The 27110-nt window shown below is 47.5% G+C and overlaps 2 protein-coding genes across 2 annotated transcripts in view; one reads left to right on the top strand and one right to left on the bottom strand.

Moving 5' to 3' along the window:
• Positions 1-17494, bottom strand: part of Brap (BRCA1 associated protein) — a 20731-nt gene extending 3237 nt beyond the window's left edge. The window contains exons 1-9 of the mRNA XM_028765966.1: positions 17370-17494; positions 16163-16324; positions 14801-14996; positions 13107-13296; positions 7162-7254; positions 6627-6765; positions 6033-6142; positions 2671-2760; positions 875-978 (exon numbers count right to left, since the gene is read on the bottom strand). Coding sequence (XP_028621799.1) covers positions 875-978; positions 2671-2760; positions 6033-6142; positions 6627-6765; positions 7162-7254; positions 13107-13296; positions 14801-14996; positions 16163-16324; positions 17370-17451 — 1166 coding nt within the window. The 5' untranslated portion in view covers positions 17452-17494. The remainder of the gene's footprint in view (positions 1-874; positions 979-2670; positions 2761-6032; positions 6143-6626; positions 6766-7161; positions 7255-13106; positions 13297-14800; positions 14997-16162; positions 16325-17369) is intronic.
• Positions 17495-17766: 272 nt separating this feature from the next.
• Acad10 (acyl-CoA dehydrogenase family member 10) overlaps positions 17767-27110 on the top strand; it is a 39269-nt gene continuing 29925 nt past the window's right edge. Inside the window, exons 1-4 of the mRNA XM_028765894.1 lie at positions 17767-17932; positions 21842-22041; positions 25157-25305; positions 26537-26731. Of these exons, the coding sequence (XP_028621727.1) occupies positions 21855-22041; positions 25157-25305; positions 26537-26731 (531 nt within the window). The 5' untranslated portion in view covers positions 17767-17932; positions 21842-21854. The remainder of the gene's footprint in view (positions 17933-21841; positions 22042-25156; positions 25306-26536; positions 26732-27110) is intronic.

Here is a 27110-nt window from a genome sequence, read left to right on the forward strand (position 1 = left end):
AGGACAGCCAGGGCTACACAGAGAAACCCTGTCTCAAAAAACCAAAAAAAAAAAAAAAAGCTTACATCTCAGCACTAAGAAGGCAGAGGCCACCCTAGACAGACAGACAGACAGACAAACAGAAGTACCTCTATCTATTTACTGTATGTTCAGAAAAACAATCTTGTTGCCCCTATAGTATAACTGAAACAAGGGAGGGAACCTTACCCTCTTCAATGCTTGGGATCAACCCTGGGCCCTGTGCACACTGGGAAAATGCACTGCCACTGAATAGCAGGATAGAACAGGCAGCAGTGACACCCGTCCTGCCCACTCTGGCAGCAGCAGTGTTCTTGCCACGCTGCTCATGGGCGTTCTGCTCCAGGCTCAGCATCATTAGCTAACAGATCCTTCCCAAGGGGAGTCTGTGACACTGCCTTAGACAATACGTCTTTCCTCACTGCCAGCTCTCAGTCAAGATGGCTCAGAAGCTGCAGGCAGAAATGGAAGGCATCTGTACATGGACTGCAGGGAGTCTGGTGTTCCACCCGGCACCCATCTCAAGTGGAACAGCAACTGGACCTTCTTTGTTTTTTATATTTATTTGTGTGTATGTGTACCCGTGTGCCAAGGTGCACGTGTGGAAGTCAGCTCTTTCCTTTTATCATGTGAGTTTGGGTTCCACACAGATTGTCAGGCGTGGCAGCTGAGCCATCTTGCTCGCCCCTAACAACATGAATGAGAAGTCACTGTTACTTTGCACCAACTATAAGCAGACCCTCAAAAACCTGTATGATGTACATGCTGAAAGTGGGGGTGTTCCCAGGGAAGCAAGGGTGCTTCTGTAGAAGAACCTGCTGGCATGCATGACTGCTAAGAACCGAGAGATACTTACTTCCTCTCCACAGACTGCTTCTCCTTCAGGAGGTCGCTGAGTCTAAGCTCCAGGCTGTCACACTTCTCGATGGTCTCTTTAAACTTGGTCTTCATGTTGTTAATCTGAAAGTGCAAATGGAGGTCAGGCAGATTCATACAGTTCTTGGGACTGCCCCTACCACTGTCTCTATAACCAGGGCAAACCAAACTTAAGAGTTGAGCCATTTTTTGTTTTGTTTTGTTTTGTTTTTCGAGACAGGGTTTCTCTGTGTAACTCTGGCTGTCCTGGAACTCACTCTGTAGACCAGGCTGGCCTCGAACTCAGAAATCTGCCTGTCTCTGCGAGCTGAGTCATTTCAATGGAATTGTGACAGTAACAAAAATTGTGAGAAACTAGAGAACAGTTTTCTTTAGGATTAAGAAGGACCAGGAGCTGGTGTGTGCCCAGGAAACTGCTGATGGACATGGAAGAGCTAGTGAGGAGCTGTAGCGGAACCTCCCACCTGCAGTCCCAACAGGAGGAGGGGACTCAGTTATTAGCTGGATCAGGTAGAAAATGCAAAGACTTCATTCACTACTACGAGAAGCGGCTACTAGACACACACAAGACACACGCGCACATGGCCTCTCTGTAACCTCTTCTCTACTAGACACACACAAGACACACGTGCACATGGTCTCTCTGTAACCTCTTCTCTGTAACCCTCAAGGTTCCTTGAACATGCTATAAGATAGGAAATGAAGCATGCAGAACTCGGGTCTTCTGCACAGGTTTCTGCAAAATCACATCACATTCTATGTGCTGAAATCTAAAGCCAAACCAACAAAAAAGCTTACTTTGGGGTATGGGAAATGGTTCACTGGTTAAGAGCACTGTCCCCCTCGTAGGAGGGACCTTGGTTTAGGTCCTACTACCCACTGTAGCTCACAGCCACTTGTAACTCCCACTCCAGGGGAACTAATGCCCTCTTCTGGCTTCAAAAGACACTGCACATATGGGCATATAGTCAAACACTCATATACACAATATAAAATCTTCAAATAATAAAATTAAAAAAATACTATGAGGCCTCAAACTTCTGGATTAAAAAACCCTCTTGCCGAGCGTTGGTGGCGCACGCCTTTAATCCCAGCACTTGGGAGACAGGCAGGCGGATTTCTGAGTTTGAGGCCAGCCTGGTCTACAGAGTGAGTTCTAGGACAGCCAGGGCTACACAGAGAAACCGTGTCTCAAAAAAAAAAAAAACCAACAACCTCAAAAAAACAAAACAAAACAAAAAACCAAACCTCTTGCCTCTGCCTCCAGAGTATACAGAGTTACAGGCATAGGCCACCGTGCATGTCACATTTAAGGGAATCAGTTAAAATCTGGTAAGTGCAGCCCGGAACCAGTAATTCTCCAGGGAGACCACAGAAGCTCCACCATTTCTAATTTATTTCCCTCAGTTTACAAAGCTGCAGAAGCACACCTAGCTCCCAAAGCCATTATTCCCAAGCTGACATGCTAGCAGCTGACCCATGCTGCAAAATCTTCACACAGACTTCTGCGGGGTTAGGGTAGTGCTAGGAGGAGCCTAGACTGAGTACACTGAGACAGCAGAGGCTGGGCGTCACTGAGTGCGGGCCTACCCATTCTTACATTCTTATTGGGACTATACAAAGCCCTCGCTCTAAGAGGTGAGAGACATTACACCTTAAGATCCCAATTGATCACCAGCCATCAGAGGGAAGGTCCTCACCATCCCTTTCCCTGAATTCTGCCCTCTCCGCCTGGCAGCCGCCCTGGTATAGCACTTCAGTCATGAAGTCATTTACCTCCTCAGCCGTGTCCTTCTCGATGCGCACAATTTTGTTTTCCCAGTATATCCGCTGCGATTCCAGCTGGCTTGTCAGCAAGTATGAGTACTAGAAACAGAACAATGAGAGGGGAGAGCCATCACCAACTATGACACTCAGCAACACCGACAGCTTCCAGAACTAGAACTCCTTCCTTCCAGAGCTGAGGCCTGCACAGCCAGTGGTGCTCTCATAGCCACAATAACCCATGACGTGAGAGAACAGACACACGGCTGAGAGAGAGAGAGAGGGGCAAGAGGAGGAGGAGGAGGAGGAGGAGGACGAGGATAAGGAGAAGAAGAAAGGGAGGGAGGGAGGGAGGGAGGGAGAGAGGGAGGGAGGGAGGGAGGGAGGGAGGGAGGGAGGGACATGGTCTTGCCCTGCCATCTTACATGTGAGTGAAGCACTGGCAACCTCCCAACTTTATCAACTGGGGACTTCAGGCCTGCACTTCCACGTCAGGCTCACCAGAAAGTATGCTACACTTGGGTTCAACTAAAGTCCACAAGCACTGGGTCAGAGGTACAGAGTAGAACTCGCAATCTAGCTGGGAAAGCAAACTTATCTTTGTCTTTAAAATGCTCTGTATGTATCTTTTGATGATGGTGATGTTAACTGTACGTATGGAGGGCACAGGCACATGAATGCAGGTGACCACAGCAGTCAGAATGTCAGACTGCTATAGAGCTGGGCTTACAAACAGTTCTAAGCCACCTGATGTGGGTGCTGGGAATCGAACTCAGGTCCTCAGAGAAGAGCAGTCATGTGCTCACACTGAGCCATCTCTCCAGGCCATGTATTCTATTCAGGCGTGTAAGTGGGGGGATGGCAGAACCAGCCTCAGATGTCATTCCTTGGTACTGTCTACTTTAGTTTTGAGACGGGGTCTCTCTGGCCTAGAAGTCACCCAGTAGGTTAGGTTGGCAGGCCAATGGGTCCCAAGCATCCACGTCCAGCTCTTCAGGGTTGGGATTACAAACTTGTACCACTACTTCTAGTTTTTTAAAGTTTAGGTTCTGGGAACTGAACTCAGGTTCTCATGCTGGCATGGCAAACAACTGACTGAGCTATGTCTCTAACATGTTTATGGTTTTGATAAAGGGTCTCTTAGGGGCCAGACTGGCCTCAAACGTCCAGGAAAGACCTGAGCTCCTGAACTTCCTACCTCTACCTCTTTAGTGTGAATCCACATTTATGCAAATTCATTCTGGCCCAAACAATTTTAAGAATGGAGGTTTTGAATTTATGTAAAATTCGGGCTACAGGTATAGCTTAGTGGTCAAGTGTGAGCTTAGCATACATGAGACTCTTGGTCCCATATTCAGCACCCCCTCCCCACACAGAACAGTCTAACTCCCCCATGTCAGCACCCTGGGGAAATGTCCCCTCTGCACTCCACTGCTAACTACAGTAACACTTATCTGAAGGTTTACCCTCCAACCCCCCTGACTAGACTGTGAGATCTGGAGATGAGGGAGGGCTGCATGTTTTCTCTGGGTCTCCACGCTCCATGCCGACATGAACCCACAGTACTGTGTGGCCAACGGCTCCAGTAGGGCGGCTAGGACTTCTGGGAGTAGATGAGATTCAGAGGCTGTTGACAGACATGAGACATGAACAGACACCTGCACTTGGAGAAAGCTGGACCAGCCACAGGGCCTCTTTATCTAGAGGACAACAAAGATGCTAGGTGTGCACACGGCGAGATGGGGCTGTGGGTGTGAAGACTTGTGGGCAAGGTCAGGTGTGTTGGGGCATCCATAGGTCTTTACTCCTAGCATGTGGGAAACACGCATATCTCAAGTTCAAGGCCAGTGAGTTCCAGAACAACCAGTGCTGGTAAAAGCTGGATAGGTTTCTTACCACTAAGGTATATACAATTCTATCCTGATAAACTAATTTTTGAGTATCTAAAATGTGTACGGCACCCTTAGTCAGCATTCATATGGAAGAGATACTTATTCTAAAGAATGTCAAGGGTTTGTTTTTTTCTGCCAATATAGTAATTTATTCAGAGTACAAGCTGTTCTGAAGGCCACTTTCTGAATCTATCAGAGCTATGAAGTCTACAAATGAGGAGCTGGAGAGATGGCTCAGTGGAAAAATATACAGGCTACTCTTATAGAGAACCCAGGTTCAATCCCTAGCACACACGTGTGGCTCACAGCTATCTATACCTCCAGTTCCCCCAGTTCCAGGGGGTCCAAGGCCCACTTCTGGCCTCCTCAGGCACCAAGCATGTACACATGCAGGTAAACTCATACATAGTAAATTAAAAACAAAAAAATCTCAAAGAGTCTACAAATGGACTCATTTCCAAAGTCCATTCCCTCTGAAAGACAGAGGTTTGGGTTAGTTTTCCTGGTTAAACTTTTTTTTTTTTTTTTTAATTCACATAAAACAGGACTCAGTCTGAGTCTTCCCTCTCATTAACACAGAATTTTGTGTGGGCATGCAAGCACGCTCCTGTCCTTTCATCACCAGGGAAGTGGAGACAGGAGGATCATGAGTTTGAGGTCAATCTGGAACTACTTGATAAGACTCTGTCTTAAAACTAAAGCAAACCAGGTCCACAAAAGACAACAAACCATCACCAAGCAAACAAGTGGCAGCACAGGACTGCCCTGCACACACAGCCATCTGCAACAGGCAGGCTTCACTTCTCAGAAGAAAATCCCAGTGTGCTAAATGTGGTGGTTCTTCAAATATATAAACCCCAAATGCCTTTAAATAACTGAGCCCCAACTAACAAAGCATGTACATTAAACACACAGCTCTGCATGAATGGCTAGGGAAGACAGGTGCTGCTGGGTCCATTCTAATTGCTCTATCCCATTTCCAGCTTCTGTGGAGCCATCTGCAGGAATATGCTACCTTTCGGCTTTATTGCTGCTGAGGAAGATGACCTTAATCACCTCAACAAATGAGCCTGAACTTAAGACAACCAGGAACATCACAGTAAAACAGTAGTAAGGTTCAGGGAAGCTTACACTTTCTTTTCTCTAAAGATTTATTTATTTATTATATATGAATACACTGTAGCTGTCTCCAGACACACCAGAAGAGGGCATCAGATCTCATTACAGATATTACAGATGGTTGTGAGCCACCATGTGGTTGCTGGGATTTGAACTCAGGACCTCTGGAAGTGCAGTCAGTGCTCTTAACCACTGAGCCATCTCTCAAGCCCAGCTTAGACTTTCAGAAAAGAAGCATTTTAGAAATTCTTCCCAGCAATGACATAGGGCAGATGACAACATGAAAAGGTCAAAGCACCTTTCTCGGGAAAATGGAAACACAGAGCAATAGCAGTTGCTAAGTGACACCTCAGAGCATCTCACCTCTAACTGTAAGGCATCTATCTTCTCTTCCTGGCAGGTGTCGCCCTCACACTCGTACTGAACGATCTTTCCATCTGTCTTGCTTGCAACCAGCCGATGGACATAATTATCTAAAGAAAGGAGAAGTTAGCCAGAGGCAGCTTCTTAGGAATGAAAGGTTCTCTGTGCTTTTTCAAGACAGGGTTTCTCTGTGTAGCCCTGGCTGTCCTAGAACTGCCAGGCAGTGGTGGCGCACGCCTTTAATCCCAGCACTTGGGAGGCAGAGGCAGGCGGATTTCTGAGTTTGAGGCCAGCCTGGTCTACAGAGTGAGTTCCAGGACAGCCAGGGCTACACAGAGAAACCCTGTCTCCAAAAACGAAAAAAAAAAAAAAAAAAAGGAAAAAAGAAATCTAAATGAACTGATGTAAGATGTTCTTTAAAAATGAGTCATTTGACCATTAGAGAGTGAGAGTGGGCAAGAACAAACATCTAAACTGTCTCTATAATTCTTGATTCAGGTCATCCCAAAGTATGGCACCCTCTGAGTTTGCCATTGCAGCTGTGAGAAGTTTCCATAGGAAAGAATCCAAATCAGGAAAGGGCCGCACACTCACCTCCGGCATAGTCCCAGACACGATGGTTGGTGAGCTGCATGGCATACGTGTGCTGGGTCTCCTCAAAGTGCTTGTAAGCGTGTCGACTTACGTACCGCCCACATCCTATGTGGCCACATATTAAACAGATCCAGAGGTTCTGCCAAGAGAGCAGAGCTGAATTGGTGATTGGGGAGGGGAGGCACATGACCTGGCCCATATAGCTTAGAAAGAAGACTCAGGAGCTTCCTCCACAGGCTTCTGAATAAGACAGTTCCGGACCCAACCTTCCAGGGTCCTTAGTGGTCAACCATTTCCCACCTCTGGCTTTTGCAGAGTTCGAAGTATAGGCTAACAAGTGACTGACTGGTGAGTATCTCAGTCTTTAAAAAAAAAAAAAACAGTAGCAAATAAAAGCATGAAGAATCTGTGTACTCACACACCTGACTACAGACAAAAAAGAATTAGTGTCACAAGAAACTAAGATGCACTGGGCAGAAGAAGAGAATCCCAGACCAATAGAGCCGCTCATTATCCCTCTTCCCCAGTTACTTACTTCCTGGACACCACACTCAAAACACTTGTTTTCTTCCACTGGCTCTGGCGTTTGACAGTACCGGCACACAGGACACCTATCCAGGACATGAAGATGAGGAGGAAGTTATATACAGGTGTTGAAACCTGGACTCTAAATGTTCCTTCTTTATGCTTTCACCTTTTCTTTCTTTTCTCTCAAATTTATTTACATAACGGAGGCAGGATCTCATGACCCTAGCTGCCCTGAACTCACTATGTAGACCAGGCTTATGTCAAGCTCACTGAGGACAGCTTATAGCTGAGCCAAAGTTCTGAGACTCCAGATGTGAGCTACCGCACACATAATAATTTTTATTGCCTTGAGACAAGTTTCACTATATACCCTTGACTGACCTTGAACTTGCTATGTAGACCATGATGGCCTACAACTCAGAGATCTGCCTGCCTGTACTTACCATGGACTGGAATTAAATGCATTCGCAACTATACCCTGTTCTGAGCCAATCTTTTAAAAAGGCTAATTGTCATTTGTATGTGTGTGTGCCTATCAAGGCCAGAAGAGGGAGTTAGAACCCTGGAGCTGGAGTTCTAAGTGTTGGTGAATAGTCCAATGTCGGTCCTGGGGGCCTAACCTGGGCCTTCTGCAAGAGCAGCCAGTGCACTTCACTACTGAGCTGCCTTTATCTCTGGATCTTCCTGCCTCCACCTCCCAAGTGTTAGCATTACAGGTGTGTGCCAGCGTGACCAACTGCGGTAACCCTTTCCTACCACAATCAGGTGAACTAATATCCAATGGGCATTAATATATTATGTTCCACGGGTCAAAGTGTCAGAAAGTGGGGTACAGTTGTAAATGACTGAACTGTCACCAAGTGGGCAAGTTGAGGGTGTAGCGGCCATCATTCCTTTCTTGGCTAGGTCATGAAGAGCAAGGAAAAGGCAGAAGCAGGCAGAAGGCAAGAAGGAAGCTCCAGTCCACCTGCCCTTCCTCAGTCCTGAAGACGATGGCAGGTGCAGAGGGGCGTGTGTGTGGAGCACTCAGGGGAGACGGGAAGGACACCATAAGCTCAAGGCTAGCTTTGGTCACACAGATCAGCTGGGCTTAGGAGGTGAGGGCGTGCTTCCGACTTTAAAGATTTGATTTATAATGTATGTCCACAAGTGTGTACTTGAGTATACTCTATACAATATGTGAACAGCACCTGCAGAAGCCAGAGGAGAGCATTAGATTCCTGGTCGTGAAGTAACAACCAGCTGTGAGCTGTTCATCCTGAGTGCTGGGAACCAAACCTGGGACTCTGCAAGAGCAGGAAATGCTCTAACCGCTGAGCACCTCTCTGCTCCCCTTGTTTGCTTCTGAGATGGGTCTTATGTAGACTAGGCTAGCCTCAAGCTTTCTATGTAGCCAAGGATGACCTTGAATTCCGGGTCCTCCAGACTCCAATTCCCTAGAACTGGGATGCACTATGTCTGGTTTAGGCAGTGTGAGGAATTCCACCCAGGGTGTCCTGGTTGGGGCTAGCCTCGCTTCTATGCTAGGTGAGAATTCACCAACAGAACTACATCTCTGGACCTGAGACCTTGTTTCCATCAAAATAACAGATAGACAGGGAATGAGAGTTTAGAGGTAGAACTGTACTTAGCAAGGAGGAAGGAAGAGGGAGAGGAGAGAGAGGCAAGAAGACAGGGAGGAAGATGGGGAGAGAGGGAGGAAGATGGGGAGAGAGGGAAGAGGAGAGGAGGAGACAGAATGAAACTGGGAAGTAGAGTTAGAAATGGCTGCTGGCACAGGCAGAGCAGCTGCACAGGTAGACAGTGGCTTTCTGTTCCCATCTGCCTGTGTGGAGGCTTAGTACACACTGCACAGGACACAAACTAACGCTGACATCCAGTTCTGACTAGGACATGTACCAGAGTCCAGGGAAAACATTCAGACCCTAACTGTTGTAGCACACAATGAGTACATGCGGCAGACACTCCACACCATCTATGAAAACGACTTGAAGCGCCTTCCAGAATCCAGCTCCTCTGGATTGAAGGCTTGGATGGCCACACACTTGGATATGCCCTCCTTTTTTGTGGAGTGGGATTACTCTGTAGCCCAGGCTGACTTAAACTCCTAACCTTCCAATCTTCAGGCCACATTATAGAATTATAGGTGTGGCCACTCACCTGCATTTTCAATGAAACTAATTTGTGTGGAGGTCAAAGTTCTGTGGAACTGGTGCGGTCTCCCTGCACCGTGTGACTCCTGAGGAATCTACCTCAAGCACTGGGCTTGATAGAAGTGAGTCAGTCATCTTGTCAACTCTAAGCTTCAACAGTTTCTTCTATTTTTTTTTTTTTTTTTTTAAGATTTATTTATTTTATGAATGTGAGTACACAGTTGCTGTGATCAGACACACCAGAAGAGGGCATCAGATCCCATTACAGATGGTTGTGAGCCACCATGTGGTTGCTGGGATTTGAACTCAGGACCTCTGGAAGTGCAGTCGGTGCTCTTAACCACTGAGCCATCTCTCCAGCCCTGTTTCTTCTATTTTTACTTACTTATCTTTTGGTTTTTCAAGACAAGACTTCTCTGTGTCTTCTATCGGTGGTGGTGCGTGCCTTTAATCTTAGCACTTGATTTGGGAGGCAGATGCAGGAGGATCTCTGTGACTTTGGGGCCAGCCTGATCTACATAGTAAATTCCAGGACAGCCAGGACTGTTACACGGAAAAACCCTGTCTTAAAAGAACAAAACTAAACAAAAGACAAGAGCACACAGTTGTCAGTTTGACTTTACAAAGTATCCTACCATTAGGAATATTAAAAATGGTTTTTAGAGCTGGAAAGATGGCTTGGTAGTGAATAGCACTGGCTGCTCTTTCTGAGGACCCAGGTTTGGTTCAACAACGCATGGCTCACAACTATTTGCAATCCATGTTCCAGACGAATGTCGACCCCTCTTCTGGCCTCCATGGACACTGCACACAAATGGTACACAGACATGCATGCAAGCAAAACACATATACATGTAAAATAAAAACATGTTTGTTTTGTTTTTGAGAGCCCCAGCTGTCCTGGCCCTCACTAAATAGATAGGGCTAGCCTCAGACCCAATGGAGATTCCTCTGCCTTTGCTTGCTGAGTACTGGGTTAAGGAAGTGTTGTCATGCCCCATAAAGTAAATCCTAAAAAAAGTAAAAACACAAAAGCCAAGGTGTTCAACTCTCCTGTAGACCCAGATTCAGAAGTTGACATTAAGGTCGAAAATATACCTCACCCTTGACTGAGAGGAGGTCTTCTGAGGTGCTTCAGAGCCCGGCCACTGGCTCTCTAAATGGTTAGACTTGGTAGTTCCAGGTAGTACAAATAGTGATACCATCACAGGGCCTGTGACAGTAACTTTTGCCTCACAGTCCTGCCTGCTAGCCAGACACTTGGTGAGTGTCCTCTGGAAGCATGAACATTACGTATTCTTTGTTTCAAAGGTGAGGGAACTGGCTGCAGAGAGGTTAGTGATTAGTTACACTACTAGACATTAATAACCAAGAAGGAAAAGGCCACATTTCATAGCTAAGACTGGGACACAGAAGTGAGTGAGGGGACAGTCATTGTTTATAAGTCACTAGGAACAGAAGTACTTTACAACTGTGATTAACAAGCACCATGAAGGAAAAGGCACAGAACTAAGCTGGAAAATGTCTAAGAACGTAATAAGCCCAAATTTGACATTTACATTCATGCCTATAATCCCAAGTCAAGAGACTGAGGTCAAGAATATGTCTTGGGAGTTCAAGGCTAGCCTGGGATAAATAGGAAAGTCCAGGGTATCATAAACCGCAGATGAGACCTTGTCGGAAATAAAAGAAAGTCTTTAAATATTATATATGGAGATGTGGTAGTATGTATCTTTAAGCCAAATGCTTTGGAGGCAGAGTCGAGCAGATCTCTGTGCCTTTGAGGCCAGCCTGGTAGATGTGGTTAATTCCAATCCAGCCAGAACTACATAGTAAACCACTGCCGTAAAAAAAGATTATGTGGGATGGTTCAGCAAGTGAAGGCGCCAGCTACTGAGCCTCACAGTCCGACACTCACGTGGTTGAACAAGAAAACCAACTCCTGAAAGTTGTCTTCTGATCTCCACACGTGACCAAACATACATGCTCATACAAAATAAATAAATGACATGTAATTTGTAAAAGTTGTATATGGGGACCAGTGAGATGGCTCAGAGGGAAAAGTCACTTGTCCCAAGCCTAGCAGTGTGAACCCAATCCCTGTAACCTAAATGAAGTAGAGAGCCGATTCCTGCATGCTGTCCTCGCTGACCACACACACATGCTCACACACATAAACGTATATTACCGAACACCTACCACGGCTGTCCACCCTGTATTCCTGAACAAGGAAGCCTGTGTCATGAGTTTTCTTTTCCCACAAACCTTAGTAACCCTTTAGAGTGGTAAGAACAAATTATCTGTCAAACACCCATTTGTAAACTAGCAGGATGGGACAGTTTATCTGGAGGAAACGGTTGACCAAGGAGCTGAGAGAAGTTAATTTTCCACAAATCAGAGCTCTGTTTAGCCATGGTTGTTCTGGAACTCATTCTGTAGACCAGTGTAGCCTCAAACTCAGGTATCGCCAGCCTTTTGTAGTGGTGGGATCAAAGACTCGTGCCACTACCACCTCGCTAACATAGTCAAATGTCAATGGACAAATATCACAGGATATAAAAAAAAGCTTGCATAAACCCAAGGCTGGGACATCCCCTCAGTGACACAAGTAGTGGTAAAACTCACCTCATGTTTATGTTCATACCCAAACACACATGCTTTTAAGAACTAGCATGCTTACAGCAGTACAAGGAAGAGAGGCAATGACAAAGCCTTCCTAATTCCAAACTGCACAAGCACTTTCAGGTCTAAGAACATCTCTGTTGTTTTACTAAAAAAAAATCTTCCTTTTTAAAGAAGGAAGGGACTTCAGGGCAGCCCCACAGAAGCTAACTTCACAGTTTAGTATGGCGCTTGTGTGCTGGGGACACAGCTAGACAACCACCCTCTGGGCTCTGGTGTCCCTCGGGCTAATTCCCACTCGATAAGAAAACACAAGCTGGATTTCACACCCGGTCTGATGCCTAGAGATCATGAGTGAGGTATGGTGGCACCGGTCTATCATCAAGCTACGTGGGAGACAGGATGAGATCACCAGTTCAGTGTACACCTGAGGTACAGCGTAAGACAAGGGCAGCATGGGCAACTTAGTGAGACCCTGTCTCAAAGTTAAAAAGATAAAAAGAGGGTGGGGGTGCCATCAGTGGCAGAGCGTGTGAAAGGTATTAGGACCAATCTTCAGAACCAAGATAATAAGAATTAAAAAAATGTCTTTTAAATTATGGAAGTGTAGGCTAGTGGAACAATGGGTAATAACTCTAATAAAGATCAGAGGATTCCAGGTTCTACTCATGGCTGGTTTAGTCATCTTGGGTTTCTTTTGTTGGGTATGGTAGTTCCAACACTTGGGAGACAAAGGCAGACATATCTCTGTGAATTCCAAGCTAGCCTGTCTTCAAAGCAAGTAACAGGCCAGCCAGGGCTAGACAGTAAGACCTTATTTAAAATAAAATAAAATAAAATAAAATAAAATGAAGTAAAGTAAAGTAAAATAAAATAAGGACTGGATGAGTTCAATTCACAGCAACCACATGATGGCTCACAACCATATGTAATGGGATCTGATGCCCTCTTCTGGTGCGTCTGAAGACAGCGACAGTGTATTCATACACATAAAATAAATAAATCTTAAAAACAAGCCAATGTAATAGTATTTCTAACACCCTAATAGCCAGGGGGTCACAACACACCGACTCCACCCTAGATGCCATTTCTGAACCTGAGACATAAACCACACACGCTGGCACACAGTCTCCCCAGCACGTCCTCCGCAGAGAGCTGTCGAGCGTCTTAGCTTTACCTGTGCACTGAACTTGATCAGCACCATGTACTGATTTGGAGTAGAGTCCCGGATGATTTTCATTTGCTCAATTACATCGTTGAATGGGGCAACAAACTTCATAAGGTCATGACTGGTCATGGTGGCAGGGACCGTGAGGACACACAGCATGGCACTGCGCCGCACGTCTTCTTTCAGGGAGGTCATCTTACTAAGAGGAAGACAATGAGACCATCTTGAAAAGTCTGGAGAACGATAACCAAACAACTCTTTTGTCCGAGAAAATAGGAAAAATAAAACGGCTAATATTTCACAAATCAACTCAATAACTGGTGAGTTAACTTGAAAACACACACTCATGAGTACCCGAATCCTTTTCCATGAGTTTGCAGTGCACTTTAAGGGAAGCCCTAAACATTCTACATTACCCACAGCTGAGTTTTCAATCTTAAAAAAAGGTATTTGATTAGCTCTTTGAGTATTTCACACAACGTATTTTGGTTGTCTTCACCTCACACAGCACCTCTCCAGAACTTTCAATTATGATTTAAACACTTGTTAATTTATACTATCAGACTCAGTGTTTTATTCTCTTTTCAAAAAATATTTATTTTTATGAGTGTTTGCCTACACGTTTGTCTGTGCACCACATGCAGGCCTGGTGGCTTAGGAGAAGGCATGGACCCCACGGAACTAGAGTTAAAGATGGTTGTCAGCCACCTTGTGGGTGCTGGAAACTGAACCCAGGTCCTCTGTAAGACCAGCCACTGCTCTTAACCTCTGAGCCATGTCTCCAGCCCCATGTTTCAGTCTCTTTAATTTTTGAATAGTAATCTATTGTTGAGTAACTAGGAGGCACAGTGCTACTGTGACGTTCTCTTAAGAGCTCCAGAGAAGAGTGAGCACAGATCTATTGGACAATCCTAATTTCTGACAATAGGACTGAAGAGTAGAAAAAGTTCTCTCGATCTGAACGGCTGCGAGGGAGGGAGAGAAGCCTTCTACAGTGGCATTTGTCTTTAACATACGAAAACAGACGTGACAGCTGGGATCCAAAATGGCTACCTGATGGCTGGCTGTTTCCCAGTTCCCTGGAGGGGCATCCAGACAAGTTAGGGCAAAGAGAGTTGTTGAGACATAAACCAATTATCGTATCCAGAGAACTGAAGATCCAGCCGGTGGGTTATCTGTCCAAGTGCTTCCTTTCCTTGGGCTTCCAAAAGAAAGTTGTTTTTGTGTGTGTTTTTGTTTTTTTAATAGGGGAAAAAATTGTAAAAGCCAGGCCTAGAGGTGGACACCTTTACAGGCAGATCTCTACGAATTCCAAACCAGCCAAGGTTATCAGTGAGCCCTTGTCAAGCCTAAGCCATGAAATCAGGCACTTCAATTAACGCCAGGTGACTGCTGTGGTTTGGTGCAGTTATGGTAAAGACGAGAGCACAGGTGCTTTGGCTCCTTGTGTTTTCAATCCCCATGCCTACTGCTTAAGAGAGCATTTCCCAAGCTTTTCATATGGGCATGTACACATTCATTTTGAGTGAGGAAAGCTTTGGCCCAGTCTACACTGTCAAACACACGGCACTCACAACTGTGTAGTCCACAGTACCCAGGGCAGTGGTTGTCAAAGCCTTAGCCTGACCTCGTCCCAGACACACACAGTGTTCTCCCTCCTCAAGCAGGATCAGAGCAGTCAGAAGGAAGAGAGCTGTGCTTACTTTGTCTTGTACAGGTGCATGATGCCGTGGACGATTTCAACGGAAGGGTTGCCGCTGAAGAAGGAGATCTGGTCTGGGAGCTGTTTGGATGGAGACTCTGGGGCTGTGTTCACAGACTCTCTCTGCTCTCTACTTCTCTGTGCAGAGACGGGGGCTGCTGAGGGCTTCTTTTCTTCTGTTGTGTCTTGCAACTCATCTTACAAAAGTGAAAATGAGCAGATCACCAACAACGGGAAATTAGCTTAAGGAGCCTAGGAGAGTTAGACTCTCACGTGGCACGGGGAGCTGTGACAGAGCAACTGTACTGTATCGCGTTAAGAACCATGTTCACGCTGGGTGTGATGGCTCCTGCCTGTAAACCCAACACCAGGAGGCTGGAGCAGGAGAGCTGCAGATGTAAGAGACCCTGTCACAAAAACCAACAGACCGTACTGTTCAACTGTTGGGTCGGGGAATATCCCAACAACATTTAAAGCTCTCTTTAGCTAAAAGCATATCCTCGTACCCTTGTAAAAATCTCTGAACACTGGGGGCTTGGGGGGGGGGCAACATTTGGAATGTAAATAAATAATTTAATAAAAAAACCTTTCAAACCCCAACAGAAGCTCCCCCTCCCTCCATCAGCACCCCAACACAAGCAGGCGCCTGCTCCTCAGAGTGACAGTCAGGGCTCTCTGAAAACTGAACCTTCCAGTTCTGACCACACCTAGGAGGGAGATGCAGAAAGCATCCACTTCCTCAGCTGTGCAGGCCAGTAGGGCAGGGAGCCTGCAGCAGGCTTACCCGGATGTACTCCTCCACGGGAGCCGACTTAGTGGTGACGAGCACTGCCACCAGAGTGAAGAACCCACCTGGCCACAATCCATCTAGTTTTTCCCGGATTACGACTCTTTTTAAAACAGGGTCTTAGGTTACCTGTTTCCAAACTCGAGGGTTTAAATAACCCTTTTGCCTTTGCCTCCTGAGTAGGTGGGACTAAAGGCATGCACTTCTGCATCCAAATTTATTACTAATTTAGGAGAAAAAAAAAGACAATGAAATATGCTTCAAAAATCACATAAAGAACACAGGTGCTTACAAAGAAATATACACGCTGGCCCTCCGGCTCAGGTGGGGGAGTGCTAGCCTTACATGCATGAAGCCCTGGGGCTGTGCCCATCGGCACACAAACTGGATGTACTGGTGTATACACGTAATCCCACCACTCAGGAGGTGAATGCACAAAGATTAAAATTTCAATAACAAGTCATCCTCATGAATAAACACACCAGAGGTGAGCCTCATTGGCTCATCAACCACAGAGAAAATACACAGCCAGGGGCTCAGAGTGCAAGGGCACAGCCAGGCTTCCTGAGGGCATACCTGTGCTGGCCTTCATGGTCTCAATGATCACATCGGTCATTTCCCGACGGCCGAGGTGCTGGTGTATGACTGCTGCTTTCTCCCCTGGCGACTTCCCTTCTAGGCAGGCCGCAGCTGAAGCCAATGTCTTCTTTTTGATCTCCTCATTGGACATCTCTCCAGCTGAAGAACACATGAAAGATTAATACCTTACGACAGGCCACATTACTCTCACTTCTCGGCACTCCAATCAGTAGGTTTCCTCCTCCTCCTCTACTGTGCTTCACCGTGCCCATGGTCCTTTTCCAGTGCCTGTCTCGGTCCCTCTAGGAGTTCTACTCATGAGTAAGCTCTGAGGCAGACCCCAGGCTTGTCCAGCCCGGCACACAGTAGGAACTCTCACCCTGGGCTCTGCCGCATAAATGTCTCCATGACTGGGCCTGTATGAAGTTACCTGTTTGTGTCTAGTGCCAACTTAGCTGACTTTCAGATCTAGGGGTCACTTTGAGCTCTTGAAAGCCGCTTGTAACCTTGAAAGACATCAGTCATTTGAGTCCAAAAGGACAAGAAAGACCACAACTCACTGTTCTTCTGCAGTTCTAAAGGCTGGACTCACAGCGTGGCCAGTGATGCCATTCTTCCGAGAACAAGCACCAGCCCAGCTCTCCAACCTAAGTTAAGTGTTCCTGTTTCTCTTTTCTATCAACTTAGGACATTTAATCTGTATGGCACAAATTCGAGACCAAGTCTGATTCAGGGCACGACAAAACTCTGACAGACATCAAGCAACTGCCCTCCTACACACACCTTTTCTCTCTGTCTGTTTGTTTAGACAGGTTTCCAGACCGTCTTGTGGTTGCCGGTCCTCCTGCCTTCACCTCGGGAGTCTCAATGTTATCAGGTAATGTTGTGACGATCAAGGGAGAGCCGACGCTGCATGGCCCACTAAGGAAGTCTGTGGCTGGTGGTGACGACGTCAGATTCTTGGGACCGGCTGATTTAGAACCCGTGTTTCCAGCCACTCTATCTAACTTTGGGCAAATCGTTGAACCACTGGCCTGTCTCCCAGTTTGGGAAAAGCGCAGAGCATCCCTCCCCACCCCACCCCCGCCCCAGGCCGCGCTTTCTCGCAGCGAAGGCGGCGTCGAGCCGAAGAACCTGGCAAGCCCGGGGGCGGGTGGAGCGAGGGCTGCCGACCCGCCGGCCCTGCGCGAGGACGCGGACTCACCGGCGGCGCTGAAGTCGAAGTCGGCGGGGACCGGCGAGTGACCCGCGAGCTCCAGTCGGATGACCACCAGTGACACACTCATAGGACAGGCGCTGGTCGACGTGGGCCCCGGTGAGCTGAGGGAAGACTGCGGGCCGAGCCCAGAGGCCGAGCGGCCCGCGGTCGGCAGCGCCGCCACCGCCTCAGAGCCGCGGCCGCCGCCTCAGCAGCGGCAGCCCCTCTCGCGCAGCCGGCCGAGCCACAACAACCTACACTTCCGCCTCTCGGCCGCCGTCCCTGACCCGCAGGGTCGCGCACGCGCACGCGCCGGCGGGAAGGGGCGAGGCCGCGGGCGCGCATGCGCTTTCGGCAGCCTCTTCTGCACCTTGGCTGACCATCTGGACGCGACAGTGTCCGAGGAGCGTGCGCAGTCCGTGCAGAGCGTTCTGGCTTATTTTTGACGTTTGACCTCTCCCTCCGTTTGTCACGCCTAGTTTCCCCGCAGGGTTCACCGAGACTCTGAGGGTTCGCAGAGACTCTGAGGGTTCCTGGGTTTTCGACCTCGGGGTTGTAACTTTATGCAGGTATGGCGATGGGCTGGTTAGGAGCGCCAGGGCTTCACAGGCTTCACAGGTATTCCACTGAGAGCCGAACACTGCAGATGACGATTTTGCAGACACAGAAAACAGCCCCAGACAGGACAACCTTCGGTACTCGTGCGATCCTGAGCTACTTGTTGCTTAACCACAGGGTTCTGTGAAATGAAACGCTGTGTAGAGACAGGGATACGCTGGAAAGCCTATAGGTCAAGGTTAAATTTGGTTTTGTTATTTCGTTGTGATTGATTGGTTTTGTTTTGGCTTGTTTTTGTTGTTGCTGCTGCTGTTGTTGTTTTTCCGAATCAGAGTTTCTCCATGTACGCCTGACTGTCCTGGAACTCATTCTGTAGACCGGCTGGCCTTGAACTCAGAGATCTTCCTGCCTCTGCCTCCAGAGTTGTAAGATACAGGCCTGCCCACCACCGTCTGGCCATTGTTGAGGCTGTTTTGAGACAAGGTTTGGTGTAGCCCAAGATAGCTCGAACTCTATATATTGGAGAAAAGAAAAGCTGTGTTCTCTGTATATTGGAAACAGGTGTCCTTGAACTTCTGACCCTCCTGCCTCTTCCAGTACTAGGGTTACGGGCTTCTGCTGAAGACTTTGTGCCTCACAAGGTGGCAGGATAGAACTAACTCAAGAATTGTCCTCTGTGCAGGTGTTATAGTGAGCACACACAACAGGGAATGTACTTCCGAGGTAGAATGCTTGGGGTATAGGGTCTGTGTTCAGTGTCTAGTATACACACACAGAGACACACAGACAGGAAAGAAAGAGAAAGCCAGGTAAAATCTGTGCATGTATGGAGGAAAAACATGACAGGATGCAAGAGTGTAAGAGGTTCAGGAGAGGATGTGTATACAAATTGTACTGTAACAGGAACCCACGATACATAGAGGTGCTTGTGTTATTTCCTATGTAATACGTCTCATACCCCTTTAATGCCAGGGTTTCCCAGCTTCTGCTCACATTTCACGTCCTGATAACTCTTTCGGGGTGCATGCATATATGTCTGTGAATTATAGACATCAGTAGTATTGTCAGCTGGAAGTGACTACCAAAAAATATGCCCAGATATCACCAAATGTCCCCTTCTGTGGCCCAAGTGATGCCCACCCCCGTGGAGAATAATGGGCTTACATGAAAGCCACCCACACAGTGTAGACCATCTGACCGTGTGTCAGACATTAGTTTATGGCACTGAGGTTGACCTAGCGCCTTCAGCATGCTAAGCACATGCCATCTGCTGAGGCACACAACCAACTCAAGTGTTAGATAACCTTAAATGGCGTACCACACGCTAATTTGATAGCTTGACATTCTTTACCTTAGGCAGTGGTGACCCTCACCCCCCTTGCAATAGGTACTGTAATTGTCCCCATTTTACAGAGGAGGAACCTGAGGCTCAGAAGGTAATGTACCCAGGACCTCACTCTCAGTGGTTAGAAGAGTCAGATTTGGGAACCAGTCAGTCCAGACCACTGAGGTCTTTACTACACTATCTCTGTAATATAAAACTGTACACCTGTGGACGTTGATGGAATGTGATCGAGGCATTAGTCTAACCTCATTCTGATTGACAAGAAGAAAACAAAGTCACTTTGTGGCATAGAAGATGCCAGTTCCAGGAAACTAGCATTGTTAACCAGGAATGGACAAGCTGTCACAGCTCTTCCATGGCTGTCCACCACTCAAGTGTGTCCCTAGCTCTTCCTTCCCTATATCCCTCTCTGCCTTTTCTTGCTGGCTAGCCCGGGCTAGCCTGCCATTCAAGGCTGCCCCTGGGGAAGAAATCAAGGCTGAGGTATAAAACTGAGTGGACATTCACCAGCCAGATGAAGCAGGCTCTGGCCTGCCGGCACGGCAGGTGCCAAGGCCTGGAGAGAAGGGAGACAGAGTGCTTGCCAAGTGTGCACAAAGGCCAGAGTCCGATTCGCCAGGGATCCACAACCCAGAGGTGGTAGCATAAGCCGATAATCTCTGCCTCCACGTCAGTGTGTTGTCCCTTATAGACTTTGGCCTCCCATAGAAAGAAGTAAAATTGAAAGAGTCATCAGCCTTGAAGTTTGGGGTTTGGGAGGTTTGTTATTTTTTTTTTTTAACTACCAAATTCAGCCAAATTTTGATGTCTAAGTACATCGTGCCATTTTCAAGATTTACCATTTAATCTTTTGTTAGCTGAGTACAGCAGTCCATATGTGCCTGCCATACTAGCTAACTAGGGAGAACTAAGGCAGGAGGATTGCCTGGACCCAAACACTTGAGGCCAGCTTGGACAGCAGAGTAAGGCCCATCTGAATAAAAGAGAAAAAGAGAAGAAAGATTCCTTTGTTTAGGTCTTGGTTTTGTTTGCTTGTGAGTTTTTGTGTCTATTCCGGGTTTGTTTGTGTGTGTGAGATAGAGTCTCCCTATATAGCCCTGGCTGCTCTGGAGACACAGAGATTCCCCTGCCTCTGTCTTCCCAGTGCTGAGGTTATAGGTGTGGACCTGCAAGCCCCAATAAAAGCCTAATTTCTCATACTTGATTAAGAAGGCCTCCAAAGCTAGGAAACCAGGCCTCTTGAAGGGATGCAGAGACAGTTTCCTCTGAGGGCTTTGGACCCAGTCAGTGGAGTGATCCCATGACAGATTTGTAATGAGATATCTTTGTTGGGAGCTGGTGAATCCTGGGAGGTGGGGCCCAGCTAGAGGAAACAAGTCACTGGTGTGTGTCCCAGTTTCTTGCCCTGGCGATTTCCTATGTTCCCTCTCTCTGCTCCCTGCTTGGCTATGAAGTACAAACATCTTTTCTGTTGTGATGTTCTGGCCAAGTGCATGGAGCTGCGTGCACAACCACAGATTAAGCTCTCTGAAATGTGCCCCAAAACAAATCTTTCCATTGTGCCACTTTGTCAGGGAACGGGTCACAGCAATGAAAACAGTTACTAACACACAGTTTCTTTAAGTTGCCCAGGCTAGCTCAGAACTTAACAATCTTGCCTTAGTATCTACTGTAGCTGGACTACTACATGCTGTTTCCAATGAAGGTTTGAAATGGGGTTAAGGCAGGCTGCTGGTAGAGGACTTTAATCCTAGCCCTTCAGAGGCAGAAGCAGGGTGGTCTCTGAGTTCAAGGCCAGCTTTGTCTATAGAATGAGTTCTAAGACAGCCAAGGCTACATGGACAAAACATGTTCCAAAAAAACCAAAAAACAAACAAACAACAACAACAACAAAACCAAAACAGCAACAACAACAAAAACCAAACCCATGGAATAATATGGAGTTAAGATGTGGTCACATCTTCGGCTTTAAAGGGTTCCTCTGGCCAATGAGGGAGGAAGGTGGAAAGAAGAGGAGGGAACCCTCAGGGTCTCTTTTTTTTTTGTTTGTTCTGTGATTTTTTGTTTTTGTTTTTGTTTTTCAAGACAGAGTTTCTCTGTGTAGCCCTGGCTGTCCTGGAACTCACTCTGTAGACCAGGCTGGCCTCGAACTCAGAAATCTGCCTGCCTCTGCCTCCCAAGTGCTGGGATTAAAGGCGTGCGCCACCACCCCGGCCCCTCGGGGTCTCTTAAGAGAAGTCTGTACAGAGAGAAGGCGGCCAGAGATGGAGTTCTCAGGAGGAAGCACAGGCAGGGCCGAAGCAGCTGATTTGGGATTGAGGAAATTCAGGGCTCAAACCCCTTTTCCATGGTTATAACAGTGGAGGGGCAAAGGCCCCTGGGTGAACAGTCATTGATGCCAGCTGTGGGTGGGGCTTGAGCATTCCTGGGGAATCAGCTGAGAGCTGTGTGTGGCACCAAGCTCAGGGATACCCTAACCCTGACCCTGAGGCTGATCCTGACCCTAACCCTAACTTAACCCTAACCCTGGACAGAAGCTGTGTCTCAAGCCTCTCTGAACCTTCTTCCCACACAGCCTCCATCTCACCATGTGTGTAAGGAGGCTTTTCCAGCCTTCCTCCCTCCACTGGGCATGGAGGACCACTGCCCTGAAACATCCCCTGGGCAGGAATCAGGGAGTCCTCCGATGGACACATTCTAAAGGCCGAAGCTACAGAGCAGTCATTTTTGACATGGGCGGAGTTCTCGTGCCTTCTCCAGGGACAGTGGCTGCGGGTAAGCTCCCTACTCTTTGTAACTTTTAGAGGCTAAGTGGAGTGGGAAAGTATAGACAGACAGTTGGGTTAGTTTTCAACTTCCTCAGAAGGTAAAGCCATTCTGACTCACAGGCCATATAAAAGTGGCTAGCTTTGGCACAGGCTGGCCAACGAGGCCCAGGAAATACAGTATTGGGGCTGGAATGTAGCTCAGTGGCATAGGCTTGTCTAGTACCCACAAGGCCCTTGGTCTATTCTCAGCACTACAAGAAGACAGTGGGGGAGGAGAGGAGACTGGGAGGACCCAAAGGTCACACAGCCTCCTCCCAGCTGTGTACCACATACCTGGGTTCCTGTGTACAGAAAGAAGCTCTGTATTTGCTGTCCTGTCCTTGCCCCTACCTGTTGCCATGATAAACACCATGACCAATGGCAGCTTGGGAGGAAATATCTCTATGGAGTTCCACACCGTATCCAGAGTCTGTCATGGAGGGAACTCAGGGCAGAAGTTCAAGGCAGGAACCTGAACAGAAGGGCAGGAACAGAAGCAGAGGCCATGGAGGACTGTTGCTTGTTGGCTTGCTCCCTCCCCATGGCTTGCCCACCCCACAAATGGCACCACTCACACAGACCAGGCTCTCCCCAGCAATCACTGGCTGAGAAATGTCCCCACATACTTGCCTACAGAACAGTCTGCCGGAGGGATTTTTCTCAAGTGATGTTCTGCCTTCTCACATGATTGTAGCTTGGGTCAAATTGACAAAACAAAACAAAACCCACTAACCCAACACAAGTCCCTGGTTTATCATTCCTAAGCCTTAGAAATTAACTATCTCATGCAAGCCTGAGTGAAAAAAGAAGCAAATCCCAGCTAGGGCTGTGGCTCAGGGCACAGTCCACCTAGTCCTGCTAAGTGACCAGTGTGTACCACTATGCCCAGCACTGTCTAGATCTGATGTTTCGTGGTCTCCGGTTGCCTCTTTCTATATGTCTGTAGGTCACTTAGATTTCTTTTTCTCTGAGTCCCTCGTGTTTCTTGTTGAATTGCTCAAGAGCTTTTTGTCAGGTAGATTAAGTATCTTTGATGGCTTTGGAGATTTATTCATTATTTTTCTTTATGTGCATTTGTGTGCACCTGCCTGAGTTTATGGTGTGCAGGTGCCTGCAGAAGCTGACGTTGGGTCCATTCAAGAGCAGTAAACACTCCTAACTACCAAGCCATCTCTCCAGCCCCCATCCTTTGATTTTATTTATAATACTTCTGATGCTTCTTTATCTTTTCTTTTGAGAAATGATCTATACCGAAATTTGCATTTTTAAAGTACCATCGTTGGGGCCATCTGTTTCTTTCTTCATAGTTTTAGACTTTGGAGTCTTAGTTGAGAAAATCTTTTCTAGGCAGATGGGGTGCTTCGAATCTATAATTCGAATACATGGGCATCTGAGGCAGGAGGATCACTGAGCGTTCAAAGGCAGCCTGGGCTATGTAGTGTGGTCCGGGTGAACCTGGGTCCCAGGCCCAGGTGTGCCAACCTCATTTATGGACCACTCAAGGCTAGAAGAAAGTGGATGCACGGCCAGGGAGAGAGCTCAGTAGGAAAGTGCTTGTCTCAGAAGCACGAGGAGCTGTGCTGGAACAGGATCCATGTTAGAAGGCTGAACAAGGTGGCCTGTGCTCATAAGCCCCACACTGGTTGGTGGAGGCCCAAGGATCCCTGGGGGGCTGGACGATCAGCCACTTAGACCTATGAGTGAGCTCCAGTTATTGAAAGTGCCTGTCTTAGAGGGGATGGGTGGCATTCCTACGGAGGAATGCCTCTGTATGTGTGTGAGTGTATGGGCGTGAGTATGTGGACATCCTATCCAGACCGCTCTCTGTCTTCTTTGTGTGACCTGGTAAATGATTCTGGCAACTGTTCTTCTTCATGGTGGTAGGATCTGAGCAGGCCTTGTGTATGCTAAGCAAGGACTCCACTGGAGTTCTCCCCTCTGTCACTGCACCTCCCCACCCCCATCCCCGCTGGCCTTCCCTACGCGTTCATGTCAGGAGGTGTAAGTTTCCTCTAAGGTCTAGCACGCTTTTCCTCTGAGGACCATGTCAGTTTTATGAGCTGCATCATCTCTGCCACAGATAGGTTTCTGAGTCATCACCTTTGTCATTGTTGTGAGAATATAGGTGTGGCTACGTTCCAGTAAGGTGTAAGGTGGGGGTGTGCTTCTGGTAGGACGCTTGCCTTTTGGGGTCAGTCCTAGTGCTGAAGAAACAAAATCCCAGAACCCAGGGAGACGGATGGGGCTCCTGAGCCATAATCATAACTGACACAACAAGCCCTCTACATACAGATTTACCTTTCAAACCTTTTCTTTACATGCAGTTATACACACTCAGTCTTGTTTGTAACCTTCACTTCCTTTGTAAAAGTATCTGGAAGAAGTTCCTGGAAGTGAAGTTGTCACATCAAACACACGCTGAAGATTTTTTGACAGAAACTGCCAAATTTTGCTTTCCACAGAGGCTGTCCTTTTTTATATCCAAGAACCGTACATGAGGGTGCCAGTTCCTTCCATGCTTGCCAGCTCTGGGGCAAGCAGAAACGCCGTACCCTTCAGAGCGCTTGGAGGCTGAGGAAGCTTTGCTTTTAAGGCCTTGATGTCCTCTATGTGTGTACTTGGCCTTGACAGTGGCTGTTCTGGGGAACTGGACTGCTTCTCTCTATGCCTTTCCATACTGCCAAGTAGTCCCAAGACACAGGCTCCACTTTCTCAGAAAAAGTGCTTCAAAACAGAAGTTCCAGGCTGGAGAAACACTGATGGTTAAGCTCGCCTACTGCTTCTGCAGAGAACCCAAGTTTAGTTCCCTGCCCCTTGGCTCTCAACCCCCTGTAACTCCAGCTTCAGGGGAGCTGGTGTCCTCTTCTGACCTCTGAGGGCAACTCAAGTGAGGGTGAGACTGGACTGTCAGTAGCCCTGTTCCCCGTCTGTGTTTGTCTCTCCTCAGAGTGAGAATCCAGACTTCCCTGGAGCACACGTAGCCACCACAGTGCTGCCACAGGACCTGGAGCTGTCACTCCCAAGCTCCGCAAACCCCAGCCGTGTGATGGTCTTCCTTATCCCGTGTGTGTTGTGTCCTACAGGATGGGAGGTGCAGAATCATGTCCCTTCTGGAACTATACTGAAGGCTTTGATCAGAGGTGGCGACAGTGGGCCCTGGATGAGGTTCATGAAAGGAGAGATGACAACCGAGGGCTTCTTGGGAGAATTCGGGACACTGTGCTCCGAGATCGTGAGTGACCGATGTTCCTTTCCCTGCTTTTTTTCCCCCCTTTCTCTTTGATCAGGGGAGGGGTGTCGAGATAGGTTTGTAGCCCACAGCAGCCTTGTGCTCACCCTGTAGCCCAAGATGACCTCGAGCGGCTGCCTCCAGCATCCGCCTCCGAGGTGCTTGGGTTACAGTCGAGTGCCGCCATGTCTAGCGTTCTCCTGGTTTTCTCTTGGTCTCAAGTTTGCCCTCATTCAGCCATAGCATCGATTTAAAGAAGCTGAAATGAAAACCTCAGACCCTGTCTTTGTTTTTAAGTTCCTCCTTCTATGCCTAGGCGTTCAGCATTGGGTTCGTGCATGGATAAATAACTCTCGCTATTTACCGTAAGCTACACCAGACACTGAAACCGGAGCCATCAGCCTAACGGTTTGGAGCCAAAGCTTATTAAATCAATACATATTTTCTCCGCATTGTGCACTATTTAAGCTTTGCGTGTACAGTGACTCGTGTAACCTTCAAAGCTCCACTGAAATACAATTTAAACACAGTAATAACGTCCATGGAAGGAAGGTCTGGTGGGGGACGCTGGCAAAAGTATCTTTTATGCTGCTAAATTAATATGCTTAAAATTTCTGCAGTGGGGCTAGCAAGATGGCTCAACCAGTTGAGGTACTTGCTGCCAAGCCTGACAGCCTAAGTTCACCTTTCAGAATCTAAATGATGGAGGGAGGGCCTGACCTCTGACCTTCACGAGTGTAAGATGCCGCTGCCACACCCACACTTAAGTAAATGTTATTTATTTATTTATTTATTTATTTATTTATTTATTTTTAAAACAAAGTTTCTCTGTGTAGCCCTGGCTGTCCTAGAACTCTCTCTGTAGACCAGGCTGGCCTTGAACTCAGAAATCCACCTGCCTCTGCCTCCCAAACCTCTGGAATTAAAGGTGTGCACCACCACTGCTTGGCCCTAAATGAGGTTTTAAAGACTGCCCTATACCCAGGGAAGGTGGTGTTTACCTGTTGTCCTGGTTACTATGGAGGCTGAGGATCACTTGACCCCGGGCATTAGGGGCTCATCTGCTCAGTATCCTGAGAACCCCTCTCAAAATAGCAGTGTGGACTCTAACATCATGGGCCTCAGGCCCTGGGCTCTCACTCACATCCAGGCAGCAGTAGGAGGCTGGGAGTCGATTTAGCCTATGGGCCATGAGGGTCCACACTAATTCTCCTGTCTCCTCTCCTGTTCACAGGCAAAGACTTCTGTGCCTGTGAGCTCCTTTTTCTCTCTGCTGACCAGTGAGCAAGTGGCAAGGCAGTTCCCTGTGATGACACAGGCCATCGCTCAGATCAGAGCAGAGGGCCTCCAGACTGCAGTCCTGACCAATAACTTTCTCCTTTCCGATGGGAAAAGCTTTTTGCCCCTGGACCGGAAACAGTTTGATGTGGTAAGTGTGAGGGGACGGACGTGCTGGATGCTCTGAGTTCCGCTTTTACTGCTGCCTGCTAGCAGTCCCAGGAAGTGGGATTTTAGTCACATATCTGCCCGAATCCTGTGTAGGTATAATAAGTTGAAAATTACCTTTTATTTTTGGTCTTTTTATTATCTGTTTATCTATCTATCTATCTATCTACTTACCTACCTATCTTTCTATCTATTCTCAAGTCAGAGTTTCTCTGTGTAGCCCTGACTGTCCTAGAATGTATTCTGTAGACCTGGCTGACCTTGAACTCCCAGAGATCCACCTGCCTCTGCCTCTCCCATGCTGGGATTAAAGGCTTTATTTTATTTTATTTTATTTTATTTTATTTTATTTTATTTTATTT

This window comes from Grammomys surdaster, unplaced genomic scaffold (assembly GCF_004785775.1).
Source record: "Grammomys surdaster isolate TR1022 unplaced genomic scaffold, NIH_TR_1.0 166, whole genome shotgun sequence".
In the NCBI taxonomy this organism is placed as follows: Eukaryota; Metazoa; Chordata; class Mammalia; order Rodentia; family Muridae; genus Grammomys; species Grammomys surdaster.